Source organism: Talpa occidentalis, unplaced genomic scaffold (genome assembly GCF_014898055.3).
Source record: "Talpa occidentalis isolate TD23 unplaced genomic scaffold, MPIMG_talOcc4v2.1 talOcc4.6, whole genome shotgun sequence".
In the NCBI taxonomy this organism is placed as follows: domain Eukaryota; kingdom Metazoa; phylum Chordata; class Mammalia; order Eulipotyphla; family Talpidae; genus Talpa; species Talpa occidentalis.
This window is the reverse complement of record NW_023604972.1, coordinates 60,310-79,576: the sequence shown is the minus strand read 5'-3', so window position 1 is coordinate 79,576 and position 19,267 is coordinate 60,310. Positions and strand designations below refer to the sequence as shown.

Here is a 19,267-nt window from a genome sequence, read left to right as displayed (position 1 = left end):
CCTGAGCCAGGCAAGAACCCTCCCAGCACCCAGGAAGGGCCCCAGGCCAAGGTGGGTTTCCACCGACTTCAGGGGTCTTCAGGGTGATGGTGGGGTATGCCTCCTTGGTTGTCTGCCCCCACCCTGATGGGAGATGGCAGCCCCTCCTGCCACCACTTGGGCTCCATCTCGGGCCCTGAGGATATTTATTTATCCATTTTTCAAATTTATTTATTTATGCATACAAGAGCTGGGGTGCAGGCCAGAGGTGTGGGGGGTGAGAGGATTCGCCAGAGACAGAGTTGGGAACAGAACAGGCAGAGCCACTGAAACACACTGCTGAGGGGAGCAGTGGGGAGACAGGAAAAGTCTGCTGTACCCTGTGAGTTAGCTCCCTGGCCAGGGATCTAACTCCTCCTGTAGTGGCTGGCTGTAGCTTGATAGTGCTGAGACTTAACCCCTGTGCCCCAGGGGAGGCCCCCTAGAGACATTGATTTTTGCCTCTGCAAATAAGAGTTGCTGAGGAGTCTGGTTTATCCTAAAATCCAGGGGAGGGGCAGCACCGGAGGCTGTCCCCTGGCCTGTGAGGTGCGGTGGGGGGGCTTTTTGAGTGTACTTGCAGCTGCCTGTGGGAGCAAGAGGGGCTCCCCACCCCTGGGTTCCCTGGGCAATTACCCAGCGGGGAGCAGCTGCACTCTGGTCTGCAGATTCGTAGCTCAGCTTTCTTTGGAAGCAGGTGGAGGGTAAGGACAGGTGGGCCCCACAGCCAGTGGGGACCCTAGTGGGACCCAAGCTTTTGAACTCAGGGAGCTTTCCCCGGTGGCTTCCCGCCAGGCCTTCTCCCTCCCCCAGGATGCCACAGCAGCTGTGTCAGCTGTCTGGCCACCAGCCCAGCCACGGGCACACAGGGCTGGCATGGACTGGCCTGGGGGAACTGAAGCTCCGAAGGGGGCTAGGGCAGCAGAGTGTGGAGCAGGGCATGGTCTGGGTGCAGTGGTGCCAGGGGCTGGGAGGTGGGCCTTTTACTGCAGGGTCCTGAGGCAGGAGTCAGGGGTCAATGGGTCAGCTCTCCTGCAGCGTCTTCCCAGAGACCCCCGCCCCTCCTCCAAAGGGGCTCTTGGAATACGGGAGGTTTAGCTCTGCTGGGCGCTGGGGGTACACCCAAGTCAGCGCCCATAGGAAGCGGGTGCTGAGGCCACCATGCTGGCCACAGTCCAGAGGGACTGGCGACGGTCACCTCGCCACTGGAGGGGCCTGGATTCGCGGGGACCTGCCTTCAGCCCATACTTATTACCCAGACCCGAATTCTCTCCCCAAGGCCTGCGCCCCATGCAGGGCGGTCCCGGGCTGACCGGCGGGTGGGCAGCTGGCCCCGGCAGGGCGTGGGTGCTGGTGCCTTCCCCAAACGAGCAAGACCTGGTTGAAGCAACGCGCGGGCGTTTCCTTGAGGTTGCCTAGGACGGGGCCGCGGGAAGCGCCCCCTCGGGTCCAGATAGCCCGGCTCTGCGCCCCGCCCGCCTGCTGGCACCGCAGTGGGTGGACGCACGTGACGCGTAGCCTGGATCTGGGCCCGGCCCGGCCCGGCCCGGCCCGGCCCGAAAACCTCGAGGGTCGCCCGCCCCCGCCGCCCGCCTCCGCCGCCCGCCTCCGCCGCCCGCCCCGCCGCCCGCCTCCGCCGCCCGCCTCCGCCGCCCGCGCCCGCCGCCCGCGCCCGCCGCCCGCCTCCGCCTCCCCCGGCCGCGCGCAGGCGCAGTCTGTTGTGAGGCGCTCCGGTGCGCGCCCGCCTAGTGACGTCACCCGAGCGGGAGCGCGCCCCCGGAAGCCGCCAGGGGGCGCCCCGCCGCGCCCGCTCCTTCGAGTGCGCATGCGCACGCCGCGCACGCCAGGGCGTCTCCAGGGATTTCGGCTCCTGCGCGGCCTCGGCGCCCGGGGTTGTGCTTCCGGTGCGAAGGTCACGGACAAGATGGTGCCGCCGGTGCAGGTCTCTCCGCTTATCAAGGTGAACCTGGCTTCGCGGCCGCTGGCAGGCCCCGCGGAACCCCGATGTCGCGGACCCCTGACCCCGCAGACCCCCGCCCCCGACCATTCCCGACCCCGCGGGCCCCGACCAGCCCGGACCCGGCGGACCCCCGCTCCGCATGCCCCGACCCCGACCATTCCCGACCCCGCGGGGCCCCGACCAGCCCGGACCCGCGGACCCCCGCCCCGCATGCCCCGCCCCGACCATTCCCGACCCCGCGGGCCCCGACCAGCCCGGACCCGGCGGACCCCCGCTCCGCATGCCCCGACCCCGACCATTCCCGACCCCGCGGGCCCCGACCAGCCCGGACCTCGCGGACCCCCGCCTCGCATGCCCCGACCCCCATGCGCCCCGAGCCGGCGGGCCACTCGAGCAGCCCCGCGCCCTCCCGCCCTCTGACCGCCTTTCCCCGCAGCTCGGCCGCTACTCCGCCCTGTTCCTCGGCGTGGCCTACGGAGCCAAGCGCTACAGTAAGTGACGGCGCCGGGCGCGCCTCTGCCCCGCGCGTTAGGGTCCGGGCAGCCTCGCTGCGCCCCGTGTACGGCGCAGGAGCAGGAAGCGGGCGGGGGGCTCCAGGCGGGCGGGGACCACCGAGGTCTGAGCCAGGAAGCCTGTGGCCGTCCTCGGGAGGCTCTGGACGGGGAGGTCAGGCCCTGCCGCTGAGACAAACCTGCCTGCAGACAAGCCCCGTGGCCGCCGCCCCACCTTGCGAGGGGGGTGAGGGCCTTCCCCAGTGCGCACCCTGCTTCCTCCACAGGTTATCTGAAACCCCGGGCAGAGGAGGAGAGGAGGGTGGCGGCTGAGGAGAAAAAGAAGCAGGATGAGCTGAAGCGCATCGAGAGGGAGCTGGCGGAAGGTGGGTGCGGCATCCTGGGGGCGGCCCCCAGGCTTCAGGGAAGGCCAAGGCCCAGCCAGCGGCGGGAGGGGCTCCCGAGGTCCAGTGGGGTCCCCCCAGGGGCAGCTGAGAGGTCCTCCGGTGGGTCGGGCAGGCAGCCACCTGGTGACCGCAGTGCCTGGCGAGGCCGCTGCCTGGGTGCGCAGTGGATGCAGGGGCCACTTGGGGTCTGGAAACCACAGTGGGCTTTCTGAGGGCCTGGCGTGGGTGACGGTGTTTCCTCCTGACCTGCAGCCCGAGATGACAGCATCCTGAAGTGAGCCTGCCTGCGCCAGCCGGGACTGAATAAAGTTCTGTGTGGTGACTCTGCTCTGCTGTTGCTTCTAGATTCTGGTGCTTCAGCTGGGTGGGGCGGGCTTCAGGGCAGTCCCGTCCCAGAACCAGGATGCAGCCCCCAAGCCCAAAAACCCTACCCCTGTCCTTCGGGGTGTTCCATGGGGTGCTGCAGAGGCTGTGGTCTGGCCAGCCCCTGGGAGGGTTGCAGCCCTTTGAGGGCCAGGCAGAGGTGCCGTATGGGGGTGCTGGGGGCTGTGCTACACCTTCCCGATATCACTTGTAAAGTGAGTTTGTCCCCAGTGTCGGGGAAAGGAAAAGCTGCTGGGGAGCTTGTGCTGGAACAACATAGGTTCATCCCTGGGGTCCCTCAGTGGCCTTGCCCCTCAGTTCCGCCCGAGGTTGGTGGGGTCCAGACTGGAGTGGACAGCTGGTGCTAAGTTCCTCTGGTGACCTGGAGAAACCTCGGCCACGTATTCTCCAGGGGACTGACATGGGGACTAGTGGATCCCCCAGTCTGGGGATCCCGGGGCGCACTGGGTCTCTGACCCGGAAGCCCTGTCTGGTAGCCTGTGGCTGCTGCAGGGAGACAGCTGTGGGGGCGTGCATGGCGACTACGGACGGGTCACGCTAGCCTTGCCGATGCTCTTTGCAGGGCTGGGGCCTCTGGCAGCTTCTTAATGGGTCACTGAAGCTGCCCCACTAGAATTCCCACCCCATAAGATAAGCAGCTTGTCTTCATGGTGCGGGCCAGCGCCCACCTGATGTTCTGTACCCGTGTCCAGCCAAGGTGGTTCTCAGGCCCTTTGCAAGGACCCGGAGGAGTCCAGCTAGCACTTTCGTTGTGGTCAGCGGCTTTAGTTTATAGAAGCAACCCTTATAAAAGATTTCAGGGGCAGGCCTCCCTGGTGGCACAGCGGTTGAGCGCTGGGTTGCAAAGCTGCTGGCAGCCTCAGCAGTGCCGCTTCGATCCCCGGCAGGTGAGGGTCCCACATGGTGCGCAGACCTCTCCTGCCACCCACTGCTCCCCTTAGCAGTGTACTTTGTCAGTTTGCCTGTTCTGTTCCCCACGCTGTCTCTGGTGAATCCTCTCACCCTCCCATGCATCCTGCCTGTACCTTGGTTATTGTATAAGTAAATAAATAAATCTTTTTTAAAAAAAAAATTTCAGGATACTTAAGATCCTCTCGCATCGTTTTTTTTTTTTTTTTTTTAGTATTTTATTTTGTATAATTCTTACATCATTTTTTATTTATGGACAACGTATGTATTTTCATTTTGGTTATATTCCCTATACAGTTGCACCCCCCCCTTATTTTGACCCTAATCCTTTTTTTTTTCAAAGATCCATTTATAAAAGAGCTGGGGTACAGACCAGAGATGCGGAGGGGGGGCGGTGAGAGGATTCACCAGAGACAGAGTGGGGAACAGAACAGGCAGATTGACTGAAATACACTGCTGAGGGGAATAGCGGGTGAAACAGGCGAGGTCTGCCACGCCATGTGGACTGCGGACAGCTTCACACTTTGCATCCCAACCTTTGTGCCACTAGGGAGGCCCCCTCCTGTCCATTTCTCAGGAGTCTTAGCTCCTGGGCCAAAAGGTGAGAGGCCTGGGAGTGAGGGCTGGGTAGCCCCAGCCAGTGCCAGCTCACAGGACGTAGCAGGTTGGAGACATGGGTGCGAGGCCGCCTTTGCAGATTTCTGCGTCTGCTGCAAGAGGAGATGAGGCTGAGAGCAGCCCAGCTACCCCGTGCTGGGGTGTCACTGCCAGCCCGCTGGCGCCTTTCCCAGCAGCCTCCTGGACACACCTGGCCCTTCCCTGTGCGGGGCACTGAGTGGCAGCAGTGACACCCCACCACAGAGGTGCTGGCACAGAAAACACTGCCCGGAATTCTGAATTGGGGTGCTCTAGCCTCCTGGAGGATCCACCTCCCCACATTGGTTGGACTGGAGAAGGAACGCCTGGCCTGGACCCTTTGCCCGTCCCCAGTTATCCTGTGTTCCTGGTCTGTCTTAGGAGGTATGGGCATATGGGGGGGCTGATGTAGGGGGCTGCTGCTTGACTGGAGCAGAAGAGCTGGTCGCGACACTTAAGCTAGACTTTGCCAAGAGACCACCGGCACTTGACTGGTCTGTTCTTGGGGAAGGGCAGGGGTTGGGCAGGCAGGACAGCAGGCATTGGGCAGCCCCCGCCAATGAGGGCCAGCTCCAGTCTGGCGACTGCTGGAAACCTGCTCTATCTCCACATTTAACTCTGTCCCTTCACACACGCTGACTTGGGGGTTGGCCAAGTGCCACCCCCACTCCAGAGTTGTGGTGATGCTCACAGGGCCTCTGCCCTGGCTAGAGTGGGGCCCGGACTTTTCTTGGCCGCTGCCCTCTCTTCCTCCAAGGCCTTTGCTCTCTCGTGCTGGTCAGCCAGGGCTTTCCACTCTATCCTGTTCTGCAGCCGGTCGAACAAGGGCTGGAGCTCCTCGTGGAAGCAGGAAAACTGAAAGGGAGCGGGAGGTTGGGCGCCACGCCTCCTGCTGCCTCTGGCTGCTGGGACAGCTTCCCACTCCCACCACCTGCTTCTTGCCAGGCTGTGGTGTGCGCCCCTTCTCCCCACCGCCCCGGGTGGAGTTTGGGAGGGCCCTGCTGGCTCAGGGAGGGGCCAAGGAAATGGCACAGGGAGGGGCGCGATTGAGTGGGAACTTGAGGCCAGTGGGAGGACAATCGGGGAGGAGGTCACGAGGACGCGTGGTCATCGAGTGGATGGAGACTGCCCTGGATGGACCGCGGGTTCCGGGTTTAAGTACAAATGTGAGGACAAGGCCAGGGCAGGGTTGGGCGCTCACTGACCCCACAGCGGCCCCATCACCACTCGCCTTGTACACAAATGTGCACAAGAAGTCGATGAAGCCGACCTGCAGCCTGGGGAGCTCAGCCGCCTTGTTCCAGTCCATCATTGGCTGTGGGGAGCAGAGAACCAGGGCTCGCGCCATCCCATGGCACCCCGATGGCCGCAGGCCCTGACGCAGCACCATAGGCTGGGGCCAGGTGGCGGCCGGCACTGCTGGCTCCTGACCCCTGCTGGCTAGGCCCACACCCATGGAGACTTAGGGCCAGGGTCTACCCCCTCGCACCAAGCCAGGATGGAGGCCTCGGAGGTCTGCAGGTGTGCGTCTGGGCTGCACTCACAATGGGGCTGCTGGTCCAGCACGGTCCTCTCCAGGTCACCCTGTTCCCAGAACTCGGCTGCCACCAGCAGAGCAATCTGCAGGCAGCGAGAGGCTGTCGGTGCCCATCCAGGGCTGTCCTGCTGTGGGGAGGCCCTGCCCCTGACCTTTTCCACCCCAAACTGTCTGGGTCCTCCCTCCTGGGACCACGGGCACCACCCACGGGTGCCCTGGCTGGGCCAGTGCAGGGCAGTGGCTGAGGTGCCGCCTGCCGCCAGTGGGTCTGGCCCCATCTCGGCTCTCCGCACAGCAGGTCTGGGTGCGCCTCACCTTGCTCTGGACCTCCCAGGACTTGATGATGGCGGAGAGGTCACAGGCAGCCATCATCATGGCCCTGCGGGCAGTTGGAGCTCAGCCATCCCCTTGGCCTCCTGCCCTGCCCCCCAGCCACAGACTAAGGGCAAACAGGGTTTGGGGGGCTAGCAGTGCCCTGATTTATACGTGTTTCCTGCCGGATCGGCAGTGCCTGGGGGATGGGTGGGCCTGAACATCACGGTGGAGAAAGCGAGTGAAACGCTGGCCAGGCAGCAGGCTGAGGATCCCGACCCACGCCATCTGCCCGAAAACAGGCACCCAGGAAGCCATAGGCCATGCGCCCGGCTGTTCCTGAGCATCCGGGGCCTCCATCCCTTGTGGGGCCTCTGGGCGCCCCCTGCACGAGGTTGGCACCCGCGCTCATGTGAACTGTCTCCTTGCACGTGGTGTCCAGGGACAGGTGCTCCACCCAGCTCTTCCTGTCCTGGTAGCTCTTGGACTCGTCCACGATCTTCTGGAACAGAATCCTTTTCCTGAGCCCCAAGACAAGGGGAGCGGTGGACCCCCGCTGCACGCAGGGCCGTGCCCCTGAGTCCTCCTCGTCCCCAAGCCCACCCGCCCCTCCCGAGACCCTGACCTGCGGGGCGCTGAGGGACGTGCTCTGCCCCCCAGCCCTGGACCCTGCCCCAGCCGGACCCCACGGGGCCTCGGTCCCTCGGCTGGTGCCCACTTGAAGTTCAGCGCCAGGTGGGTGGCGAGGATGGCGATGCCCATGAGGTGAGTCATGTGCTCGTGCTGCTGCCGGCTCAGGTACTGGTAGATGTTCAGGCTCTGCCGGAGGGTCTCAGGTCACTGGCGCCCCCCAAGCCCTCGCCCCTCCCCACCCTAGGGTCCACCCTGGTCCCTCTCCAGCTCTGCCCTGGACCGCCCTGCCCCTCGGCCCCAGCCCTCTCACCTACCAGGCGAGGCGGGGTGGGGAGCCTCAGGCACTGGCTTGAAGGGGATAGGCAGCAGCCCTACCCCACTCCCCTCCCTTGCCTCCCGTCCTGTGGGAACCTGCAGGTCAGAACGCCCGGTCGGCCAGTGTCTGCCTCCAGCATGGGCATGCAGGCAGGCTAGGGCCAGTGGGCGGGGAGGCCCGCCAAGGAGCCGGCACACACCTCCTGGAGAGCAGGAGCTTCCCGAGCTCCAGGTGGTGTTGCTCCAGAATGGAGGCACCGCAGCGCTTGGCTAAGGGGCTCTGCAATCTGGGAGGTTTCCTTGAGCCCGGCACCTCGTTCTTCGGGTCCGGGCTGCTGGCGCCGCGGCAGTCCAGGTTGTGGCCAGGCCGGCCGTCATCATGGCCGTGGCCTCCAGGTCAGTGTAGCAGCTATTCAGCCCGCCGGTCTGCGCACACAGGCCCATCTCTCCACCCCATGGGCCTCACCCCCCACCCGTGGCGCCGTGGACAGCCGTCCATCTTGTTCCTGGCCATGACCACAGCTGTGACGTCTTTGCCATTCATGATGGATGAGGCCAGGATGCTCCTCGTCATAAACCGGGTCAGCGCGTCTACGAAGTGACTGAAGTGAGGGCACTGCAGGGCCAGTGGGGTGGGGTGGGGGTCCCTGCCGGCCAGTGCTGAGCCCAGGGCCTGGCCTGGGCGTGGGAGCTGGCAGCTCACCAGGACGCGCTGTCGGCCGGTGCCTGGGGCTTGTGGGGCCCCACCTGTGACCACGGTGAGGCACACCTGGCCCTCCCCACCAGCCACCCCAGCATAGCCCGGCACAAGGTGGAGAAGCTGGGAAAGGTCAAGGGCAGCCTCTGCCTGGAGCTGAACCGGCCAGAGTCGGCGGGGCAGGAGGGGTGGGCGGGCGGGCTCTGTCTGCCCAGCAGTCTCTTCCTCACCACCTCCCAGAGCCAAGTCCAGCCTCTCTGCAGTGGGAAGGGTGGACCTGCCAGGCCTGACCCCAGGCTGCGCCCTGTGGGACTGGGTTTTCCCTCTGGCCCAGTCGCCTGCGGCCCTCAGAGCTACCCAGCCTCCAGACCCTGTGACCGCCCAGACCTGGCTGCCTCCCACCCCTCTGGCCCTGGAGCCTCCTCCTGCCTGCCCTGTGTCCTCTGGCTCATACCCAGCTGCCTCCACCACGTCTAGAACCCCCAGGGTCACAGGAGCCTTGTGGCCGGCACTTGGGGCCTACGGCCTTTGGGCGGATGGGGTGGTTCTACCCCCACCCCTGACCCTCCCCAGCTCCTCGCCCTAGGATTGGGGGCTCTTAGGGCAGCAGTGGTTGGGGAGCACCTGCAGTCTGGGCCCTCTGCCGCATGGGAGGGCCTGACCACAAATCCACACATGGTGCGCCCCGGGCTCCGTGCTCAGCCCTCACATGGCCCATGAGCGGAGCCCGCTGCCGGCTGCATGGTGGAGCGGACGACCCACTTAAAACGGAGGGAGTGTGGCATTAATCCTGCAGGTGACCGCATTCAGGTCGCCCACAGCCGCGTTGGGAGCAGATTAGTTTAAGAGGATTGCTGGTCCCAGGCAGGGCCACGGGGCTGAGCTGCTCGCCCTCTGGGCTCCTTCATGGGAGTGGAAGAGTCAGATCCATCCAGACTAGCCCTGCAGGCCACTCCCAGGCCAGCCCCTCTTCTGGACCCTGGTGTGTGTGGGGGGGGGGGTGGGAGGGCTGCGGGGGAGCAGGGGGAGGGAGGCAGCAGCCACCTCCCAACGGGGCCTCCTCTCCCTGCTCCTTCTCGAGGCCCCCACGCCCACCTGGCCCATCTCTCACACCGGGCAGCAGGCACCTCAAAATCCCCCACCCACCTATCCTGAGCCCCTCCCCACAGCAGCAGTGTCGTGGGTACCCCCTGTTCTTCCAGGACTCCCGAATCGTCCCACTCCATGTGCTGCTCCTCGCCAATGTCCTGCCGGACCAGCTCCAGGCCCCCTGTTGCATCCCCTGAACCCCCAAATCCATCCATGGAGTGGCCAGCAGGGTCTCGTGGAGTTTCAGGCTTGGGGCTCTGGGGCCCCTGGGCCCTGCTCTGTGCCGTCCTCCAGGTGTGGGGGCCAGGGCACAGTAGAGTCTGTCCCAGGCACCCTCCAGCCCCCTCTCCAGCAGGGCTGTGCCCTGGGCCCCCCACACCTGCTGCGGCCAACCCGCGCAGGGGAGCCCCAGAACCCACCTCAGCCATGTCCTGGATGTTTGCCATTTTTTTGGTCTGAGCCACGTGGCCCACGACCCCGATGTCCAGCAGGAAGACGATCTCAGCGTCAAGGGGCACCAGGCAGTCCTCTAGGGCGCTGCCAGGCTGCACACTGAGGAGCGGGGGTGGAGGGCTGGGGTGGCCAGCTTGGCCACCCCTTGCGCTGGCACAGCAGGAAGAGGCTTCAGCAGTCAGCCCGCAGGAGGGAGCCCAGGCGCCGCAGGAGCCCCCAGGCCACTCTCTCCATGCAGCTCCCGCACCAGCACCAGCAGCTCCGCGCCCTCCTTCATCTGGCACATCTCCTGGAAGCTGGCGCAGTCCCGCAGGGCCTCCTCCTCACAGGCGCCCGCCAGACTCCCGGGGTCCCACCGCTTCCCAAAGTACTGGTTGGCAAAGCAGGGGTTCTGGTCCAGGAACGCCTGTACCTCCTCCTCATCGAAGCTCATGGCACCTCCGGGAGCCGTGCTTGGGCCTCACTTGCACTGTCCTCAGCAAAGCCCCTCTTAGCAGGATTACGAGGCCCAGAGGTCCCAGCTGCCCTGCCTGGCCTGCCCCTTGCCTTGCAGCTGGCTCCTGTCTCCCTGGGAGAATCAGCCCAGGAAGGACTGGGTCGTGGGGGCTGCCCAGGGCAGGGCCGGGGGTCTGGTGCCGCGTGGCTCTCGCTGGGGCGCCTGCACACCTGAGCCCAGAGGGGACATAGATGCCATGGCCCGTCCCGTGTGGGCCGCCTGAGGACACAGAGTGAACGACAGGGCACCCAGACCCGGGTTCGGGTGCATTGGGAGGACTGGGGAGAAGCCCAGCCCCAAGGAGGGGCCCCATGGTGCGCCCTGTGGCCCCTTCCCCAGGTGGTGTAGGAGGAAGGTGGTGCCACTGTCGCTCGCAGGGAAGCCGACCACCTTGGTGGGCTCCCTCAGGGTAGGCGCTGCCAATACTCCTCTGACCATAGATGGTGCCTTTCAATATGCTTTATTCACACAAGTCGTACACAATCAAACACCATGCCCAGCACTACCCTATCGCTGTGTCCCTCGAGCGATCGCTTACCGCAACGTCACTCTTAGTCGCCGGGGAAGCGTCGGCCGTGGTTCGGCAGGCCGTGGCTCGGCAGTCGTCCGTGGTTGAACTCGATGGGTGGAATCTGGTCTCGGCTCCGCAGGGACGCCCGGCGGCCGCAGCCCCTGAACAACGTTCTGGGTTTTCTCCAGGGGATCTTGAAGGGGCAAGGCACCTCTCAGTCGCGCAGTAATGCGCTGACCTTGAGCTCACCCTGAGCCGAAGTGTTTTGCAATCGCTCGGTTTAGATACTTCCCCTGAGCTAGGTTACATCATTTATTTTTCTCAACATTATTTCAATAACATATTTGCATCCAATAATATATACACAAATATTTGTATTTTACTTTCACCAAAATATTTTCTTTACTCCAACTTATCAAAACAAAAAATATTCACTTTCACTCATCCTCGGACAGCTGGTGCCCAATGTCCTCGGACAGCTGGTGTCCAATAAGAATATGTTTCCATTACATCATAATCTACCAGCGTCGGCTACGCGCTGTCTGCGTCTGCGAAAAGCTGGTATCCAATAGGTGATGTTTACAATTTACATGCTCCCTACACCCACCCAGGTGTGGAGAGGCTGATGGCAGCTTCTGCTCGGACTCTGCTGCTCGCTGGGAGAAGCGCTGGGGGTCCCACCTGTCGGGGACGGGCTTGGCCCTGAGAATCAGTCCCTGAGCTTGGTGCCCGAGCCTGAGCCCACTCCTGCCCACAGGCGCCCCTGTCCTGCTGCTGGACCCTCTCTTCGGTGCTCAGATGAGGGGCAGGGCAGGGGTCTATGGGCTCACTCTTGAGGTCCCATCCACATAGCACGTGTCTGGATGGCGACAGGGGCCATGCGCTGAGGGCCTGTGCCCAGGCCACACGGGGCAGCTTGTTGGGGCGTCTGCTGTGTTAGGAAGCCTGGATTACAGCTGTGTGCGTGTGGGGGGCGTGCGTGCATGCAGGCGTGTGTGTAGCAGCTCTGTATGCGTGCACATGCGTGTACAGCCCACTGGCATGTGTCCACGAACTCGCATGTGAGTGCAGGGGTGCACGCTCAGGCACAGACAGATCTCAGCATAGGCTCAGTCCGGCCTGAGCCGGGGGGAAAGGAAGCAACAAAACTGCTCTGTTTGCCTGCAATGGGCCGTCTGCGCATAACCTCACACGGAATCCACGGAATCGGCTGCTATGACCGTTGGGTGGAGCAGGCAAGGTCGCTGGATAGAGGACTTCAAGAATCACTGGTGTCGTGTGTGCTCATAACAAACCACTGGACAATGAAGTATTAAAGTAATACCACGGCATTAAACGTACCAAATACTGATAGGTGAATTTAATAGTTTCTGTACGACCTATCTACTAAAAATTGTAAAATAGCGGTAAGAATGAAAGAAGAGGGCCTCCCCGGTGGCGCAGCGGTTGAGCGCTGGGCTGCAAAGCTGCCCGCAGCCTCTGCAGCGCCGGTTCGATCCCCGGCTGCTCCCCGGCCACCAGAGGAGGGTCCCACATGGCGCGCAGACCTCTCCTGCCGCCCGCTGCTCCCCTCAGCAGTGTGCTTCGGTCCTTCTGCCTGCTCTGTCCCCACTCTGGCTCTGGTGAATCCTCTCGCCCTCCCGCGCTTCTGACTGGACCCAGTGCTTGTATAAATAAATAAATAAATCTTAAAAAAGAATGAACGAAGACCTCAATGTGTGTAGAGTCAGATGTTCCTGGGTCAGAAGACCCAGCATGGTGAAATGCCCACTACGCCCACATCACTGCGTAGGCTCAGCACGGTCCCAATCGAAATCTTGATGAGCCATCTGGGTAGAAAGTGATAGTTCTCTAAGCCATAGATGTTTCTATAGAAAGCTGATTTTCAATGAAAGTGCCAAAGATGTTCATGGGACACACTGGTATTGTCAGCAAATGGTGCTGGAACAATTGGGCATCACACTCAGAAATAAAAGCCACAGGAGTGATTCCAGGTGCATCACACATGCTTGTATAAGGACTAAAACTATAAAACTATAAAAATACAGAAGAAAGTATTATTGACCTTGGTGTAGGGCATTGTTTCTGAGATAGGACACAAAAGCCATAAAAGAAAAGAATAATAAACTGGATTCCATCAGAGTTAAAAAGTTCTTTTTAAAAGATACTGGTAAGAAAATGAAAACTACACTTAAAGACTGGGAAATGTATTTTCAAAACTTCTATCTGATAGAGAACCTCTATCTAGAATGTATAAAAGGCCTCCCTCGTGGAGCAGCGGGTTGAGCGCAGCACTGTGAAGCTGTCCGCAGCCTCTGCAGTGTGGGTTCAATTCCCAGCCGGCCAGGAAGATTCCGCATGATGCAGCAGACCCCTCCTGACTCGCCCGCTGCTCCCCTCAGCAGTGTTTTCAGTCCTTCTGTCTGTTCTGTCCCCCACTCTGTCTCTGGTGAATTCTCTCACCCTCCCGCATCTCTGGCCTGTACCCAAGTTCTTGTATAAATAAATAAATCTTAAAAAAAAATAGAATGTATAGGGCCTCCCCTGGTGGCGCAGCGGTTGAGCGCTGGGCTGCAAAGCTGCCCGCAGCCTCTGCAGCACTGGTTCAATCCCTGGCCGCTGGCAAGAGTCCCACATGGCGCGCAGACCTCTCCTGCCGCCCGCTGCTCCCCTCAGCAGTGTACTTCGGTCCTTCTGCCTGTTCTGTTCCCCGCTCTGGCTCTGGTGAATCCTCTCATCCTCCTGCGCTTCTGACTGTACCCAGTGCTTGTATAAATAAATAAATAAACAAATCTTTAAAAAAAAAAAATAGAATGTATAAAAATGCTTACAACTCAGTTACACAAAGAGAACTCAAATTTTCTAAGCTGGAGTGAAGAGTGACTGGCAGGGCCTTCCCAGAGGGACCTGAGCTGGAGCCTGGAGGCCCACACGGGAAGTCGGGAAGTCAAAGTCGCAGAGGGGCGGGTTTTAGGGGGAGTAACCTGTCTTGGGGATGCAGAAGGTTGCAGCCACTCTAGATAGCAATTTGCTTGTTGGGGGGAGCTCCCTCTGGCCAGGCCAAGGAACCAGGAGAGATGGTGGGGAAGTGCTGCCCCAGCTGCCCGGGCTGCCCCTGGAGCCTGGGGGGTAGGCAGGTGGGGGAGGGTTCCGCTAGATCGCCTCAGTCGCCTTGGAAGTGTGTGGGCTGCCCGAGTCCCACCCCGGCATGCAGGGAGGGGCGGCCAGCACCCCCAGCCTGCAGAGCCTTAAGGAAGCAGGGCCACTCCCGCAGGCTGTGGCCTCACTCAGGGACCAGCTGACTCTGCAGGGCCCCAGGCAGTGCTGGGGGTGGGGTGGGGTGGGGTGGGGTTAGGGGCTGGGCCCCTCATTTCTGCGGAGGCTACAACGCAGTTGCACGAGGCAGTGCTCCCCCTAAAACCCGCCCTTCTGCGACTTGGGAAGGCCCTGCCAGTCACTCTTCATCCCAGCTTAGATCCTGCTGGGCCCTCCATGTTCCCTCCTCTGCTAAGGTCCCCCCTCCCCCTGCTCCTCCTGGGAGCCCTCCCCACCTGCCAGGAGGTGCCTTTCCGCCAGCCTGGCCTGTGCCAACTGGTCCAGTTCTGGTCCTGACCTTCCAGGGGGCTGAAACGGGCTGACTTAGATGCTGGCATGGGGCAGCGGGCCCAGGGCGGCTTCTGCCGGCTCACGCACACCCCTGGGGTCCCTGCAGCTGTCTGGGGGGAGGGTAGGTTGGACAAGGCCCTGGACTCCCCATGGGGGGCTTTTGGACCACAGGGAGATCTTGCCTATTATGGGTCCCTCTGCCAGGATTGGGGGCAGGGAGTTAGTGGGGAGCAGGAAGGCAGTGGGGTGCACAGAGTAGAGCAGAACTCACGTCCTCTGTCCCCCACCCTCCTTACCCCACTCACACGGACCCCTTTTCTGCTGCAGGCCTCCCTGTGCAGTGCCCTCACCCAGCAGCCTCTGGCTTCTGACCGCCAAGCCCTCAGCAACCCCTTCCGCTGGCAGTGCCCCTTTTCAGCCCCTGCATACCCGAGGACAGGAGCCCCTGCCCTCACAGGAGCTTTCAGGGACAGTCAGGATCCTGGCTGCACGAGATCCACACTCAGGCTTGTGCCCACACCACCCTGCACCTCCATCTTTGCACGCCAGTTTTCTGCACCCCTCCCTGCACCTCTCTGCTTCCCTGTTCCCCCTTCCTGAACCCCCATATACCCAGACCCAGATTCCTGAACTCCCTGCCTCCCTGTACCGCACCTCCTACCCCACTAACACCCCGCACCCCACCTCCCACAGCCCATCTCCCTGGTGCAGCTCACACCAGGTGAGGGAGCAGTGCGGGGCGCACAGGCGCGCGGGCCTGCAACAGCGAGAGGCGGGTGCAAGGCGCAGGGAGGTGGGCGTGGGCGTCTGGTGGGGGGCGAGGAGCCAGGAGAGGGGGGCCGGCGCCCCGCATCTGCCCAGCGCGCCCGCCCAGCCGCCGCCTCGGCCCCCGAGGGCGTGGACCCCTCCGGCCGCAAGGGGAGCGGGCCCAGGGCAGTCCCCTCCTCCCCAAAGCCGAGTCAATGGGGAGCGCAGACGCGCCCCATCCTTCTCCAGGAGGCGCTGCGAACCTCGTCGCCCTGGCAACGGGAGATCGCCGGAGCCGCGCCGCTCGCGCGTGGGCGCTCACACGCCTGGTCCGCGCCGCTCGGGCACCTGCGCCGGGCGCGAGAGGCCCCGGCCCCGCTTTCCGGGCACGTCGCCGCGCCGGAGCGGTCGGCGGGAGGCGCAGCTGCTGTTCTAAAATCTGCGCCCCTGCTAAAAATACAGCCACGCGCTCGTCGTGCGCCCGCGCCCCCGGCGCTCCCGCGCGGGCGGCACCGCGGGCGGCGGCGCGCAGGGGAGGCGGGACCCGCGCCCGGCGTGCGGTGCGGCGCTCGCGGGGTCCGCGCTGGGCGCTCCGCGCCCTTCAGGGGTCGAGCCTGGGCTCCGGGCGCGGCTCGCGCTCTCGCCCTCCCCCGCGCGCCCCGGACCCCGCGCGGCGAAGTTACTTAACGCGGCGACCGGCCGCCGAGACCCGCGCGCTCCGCCCGCCGCTGCCGCCGGGGCCGCGCGCGGGAGACGTGCTGCGGGGCGGCGGCCCTCGGGGGCGCCGGGGAGGCGGGGGGGGGCTGCCGCCGCCCCCGCGCCTCCCTCTCACCCCTCCGGGGCCCGCCGCCGGGGAGCAGCCTGCGCCCCCGCCCCGCCCCGCCCCGCCCCCGCCGCGAGCCGCCTCGTGACGCGTTAACTCCCTGGGCGCCGGGAACGCCCGCGCCCCCAGAAGGGCCCTCGGGCGGAGGCCGCAGGAGACCCCTGCGAGGTCCCCTCCGCCCGGGCTGCGCCTCCAGCTCGGCCGCCCGCCCGCCCCAGCGCGCCCGCACCCCGCGCCCCGCTCTCCGCGCGCGCCGCCTCCCCCAGACCCCTCTCCCTTCCGCGCTCTCGCGCTGCCCCCGCCCGGCCCGGCCCGGCCCGGCCCGGCCCCCGCCCGCCCCGCACCCCGAGTTAACTTCCTGGCCGCCGCGGGCGGGGCGGGGCGGGGCGGGGCGGGGCGGGGCGGGGCGGGAGGGCCCGGCGCCGCGGCGCGGGGGCGCAGATCGGGGCGCCGGAGGCGGGCGGCGCGGGTGGGGCCGGGGGGCGGGCCCGAGCGTCCGGCGGCGGCCAGGCCGCCCTCCGGGGACCCGGCGACGCGCGGCCGAGGGGCGTCCGGCGGCCGCGGGGGCGGGAGGGGGCGGCGCCAGGCCGGGCGCGCGGGTGGGGGCGCGCGGCGCCGGGGAGGGGCGCCGGCGCTGGGGAGGGGGCGCGCGCCCTGCGGTCCTCGGCGCCGCAGCGGTCCCGGCGCGGGCCGCGGCGCGGGCGGCGGAGGATGCGGGCCCCGGCGGCCGCGGCGCGGGTCCGGGAGGACGCGGGAGGATGAGGAGGAGGCCGGCGGGCCGGCCGCGCGGCGCCGGGAGGAGGCGCGGGCGAGGGGGCGGCGGCGGGCGGCGGCGGGCGCGCGGGGCGCGGGCCGGCTCGGGCGCGGAGGATGAAGTGGAGCGTCCGCGGGGCCTGCGCCGCGCTCTCCTCCTGCCTCCTGCTCGCCTGCGCGCTCAGCGCCGCCGCCGTCGGCCTCAAGTGCTTCTCGCTGGGCTCGGAGCTGCGCGGGGAGCCGTTCCGGCTGGGGGCGGCCGCGGGCGCCTTCTACTCGGGGCTGCTGCTGGCCGCCGGCCTCTCGCTGCTCGGCGCCGCCCTGCTCTGCTGCGGGCCCCGGGACGCGCCCCTCGCGGGGCCGGGCCCGGGGCTCGGGGGGCCCGCGGCGCCGGCGGGAGCTCCGGAGGCCGCGCCGGGCGAGCCGGGGGCCGCGGCCGGGCCCCCGGGGCCGGCCGGCAGCCAGAACCTGCTCCTGCTCGGCGTGCTGGTCTTCATGCTCGGCGTCCTCAGCGCCTTCGCGGGCGCCGTGATCGACGGCGACACCGTGTCCCTCGTGGAGCGCAAGTACTCCCACTACTGCCTGCCCCCGCGCGCGCCCGCCGCGGGCCCCGGCCCCGCGGGCCCCGGCGCGGCCCCCGGCGCGCCGCGCGCGCGCAGCGCCCTGGACAGCGCCACGGCCGCCAAGTGCCGGCAGCTGAAGGACTACCAGCGCGGCCTGGTGCTCTCCACCGTCTTCAACTCGCTCGAGTGCCTGCTGGGCCTGCTCAGCCTGCTGCTGGTCAAGAACTACAGGGCGTCGCAGGGCCGGCGCGGGCGGCGCGGCCGGCGGCGCGGGGACCGGAGCCTGGCGCGGCCCCGGGGCGGCGCGGGGCTCCGCGCGCAGCCGCCGGGCTCCAGGGCGCGGCGGGGCCGGCGCGGCCGGCGGGGCCGGCGCCTGCAGCCGCGGCCGAGCGAGGCCTCCATCCTGTCGCCGGAGGAGTCGGACTTCGCCGCCCCCGGGGACTGCGCGGGCTTCGCGGCGCGCCACGCCGTCGCCTACATCAGCGTGGGCGTCTCCCGCGCGCGCGACGAGGCGGGCGTGGAGGTGTGCTGCGGCGGGCACCCGTCGGTGGAGCTGCCGGGGTACGCGCCCTCGGACCCCGACCTCGACGCCTCCTACCCCTACTGCTGCCGGCCGCCCTGCGACGCGGCGCGCCCCTGGGAGCTGGGCCGGGCCCGCTGAGCCGGCCGCCGCCGCCCCGCGCCCCGCGCCCGCCCGCGCCCCCGCGCCCGCGCCCGCGCCCGGCGCCGCTGCAAGGCGGGCCGCGGGCCCCGCGGGCCGCGCGGGGGCCCCGCCCCGCAGGACACCCCGCCGCAGACCGGCCCCCCCGCGGCGGCCGCGCCCGTGTGTCCGGGCGGTCGCGCGCGTTGCCCGCGTCTGTCCGCATCCGGATTCCGTTTTCAAGTTTACAATAACCGTTGGGGGCTGGCTGGCCCGCACCGCAGGCCTCCCTGGCGAGTCCGTTCCGGGGTGCCGGCAGGGCCCCGGGGGAGCCGGCCCGGGCCGCAGAGCGGACAGAGGACGCAGCCGCCGCCCCGTCGGGGAAGAGCGCCCCTTTGTACACGGACGTGCCTGCTCTGTCAGTGCTTTCTTACTGTGAAGCTCTCGATAAGCAGTGAACGTGTTTGGTAAATTTATTGCGATTTAACATCAGCGCGCTCCTTTATTAAATCAGTTGCTGTGTTGTTGGAGACGTTCGTCCCGCGGCCGGCGGCGCAGGGCGGGCGGCGTGTCCAGGGCCGGCTGGGCCCGGCGAGCTCCCCTCCCTTGTTGCTGCCTGTGAACAGTCCAGTCCTGTTTTGAAAAATCGAAACCGTGGCAGAGATCTCTCCCGCTGATCAACTCATTAATCTGGTAATTTTCCGCACTAGCATTTCGCTTAAAATATGCCCCTCACAGCCTGCATCGCCGGCAGCCCGTGCTGGGGGCCAGGACGCGCGTGTGGAGGCGCATGCACAGCCGGGGCTCCGTTCAATCTGCGGGGCTGGGGGGCCTGGCAGGCGGTGTCTGGTGGGGGGGGCTGTCTCGTGAGTGCGTGAGCCCTGGCCTGCTGGCGCCCGCTGCCCTGCCCTGCCCAGGAGGCGGCCTGCCCAGGGCTCCCCCAGGACTGCCCGCTTTGCAGGCAGGGGGGTGGGCGGAGGAGCAGGCCCCAGGTGCCCCTGACCAGAGGCGGCATCCCCCGAGATGCCAGCCCGGCGACTGGGCCCCGCCCGGCTGCAGAGGCCAGAGGGAGGCAGCCCTGGTCCACCCCTGGCCACCCGAGGAGGTGGCCAGCCTCCCACGATGCTTGGACAACACTGATGAAACCAGGGTGGGATCAAAGTGGCGGCACCCTCTTCCGCGGCAGCCGCGAGTCCTCCTGAGGGCGCCACTGGCTCTGCACGAGCCTCCTCAGGATGGCCCAGTTTGCGCCTCTGAGTCAGCCAAATCGAGGCCTCAGCCGGCCTG

The 19,267-nt window shown here is 65.9% G+C and overlaps 3 protein-coding genes across 3 annotated transcripts; 2 read left to right on the top strand and 1 right to left on the bottom strand.

Annotated features, from left to right (window-relative positions):
• The first annotated feature begins 1,894 nt into the window (after positions 1-1,894).
• Positions 1,895-3,227, top strand: ATP5ME (ATP synthase membrane subunit e). Its single transcript, XM_037529767.2, has 4 exons — positions 1,895-1,978; positions 2,415-2,469; positions 2,757-2,855; positions 3,129-3,227. The coding sequence occupies exons 1-4, from the start codon at positions 1,943-1,945 to the stop codon at positions 3,152-3,154; spliced, it is 216 nt and encodes a 71-aa protein (XP_037385664.1). The 5' UTR covers positions 1,895-1,942; the 3' UTR covers positions 3,155-3,227.
• Positions 3,228-5,492: 2,265 nt separating this feature from the next.
• Positions 5,493-10,274, bottom strand: PDE6B (phosphodiesterase 6B). The gene is given in 12 exon segments (XM_037530516.1): positions 5,493-5,662; positions 6,036-6,122; positions 6,353-6,425; positions 6,658-6,721; positions 7,068-7,175; positions 7,373-7,473; positions 7,799-7,965; positions 7,968-8,028; positions 8,306-8,422; positions 9,487-9,960; positions 9,962-10,076; positions 10,078-10,274. Coding segments are annotated over 12 exon segments (1,734 nt in total).
• A 6,620-nt stretch (positions 10,275-16,894) lies between these two features.
• Positions 16,895-18,001, top strand: TMEM271 (transmembrane protein 271). The gene has a single exon (XM_037530515.1). The coding sequence runs from the start codon at positions 16,895-16,897 to the stop codon at positions 17,999-18,001; it is 1,107 nt and encodes a 368-aa protein (XP_037386412.1).
• Positions 18,002-19,267: the final 1,266 nt, after the last annotated feature.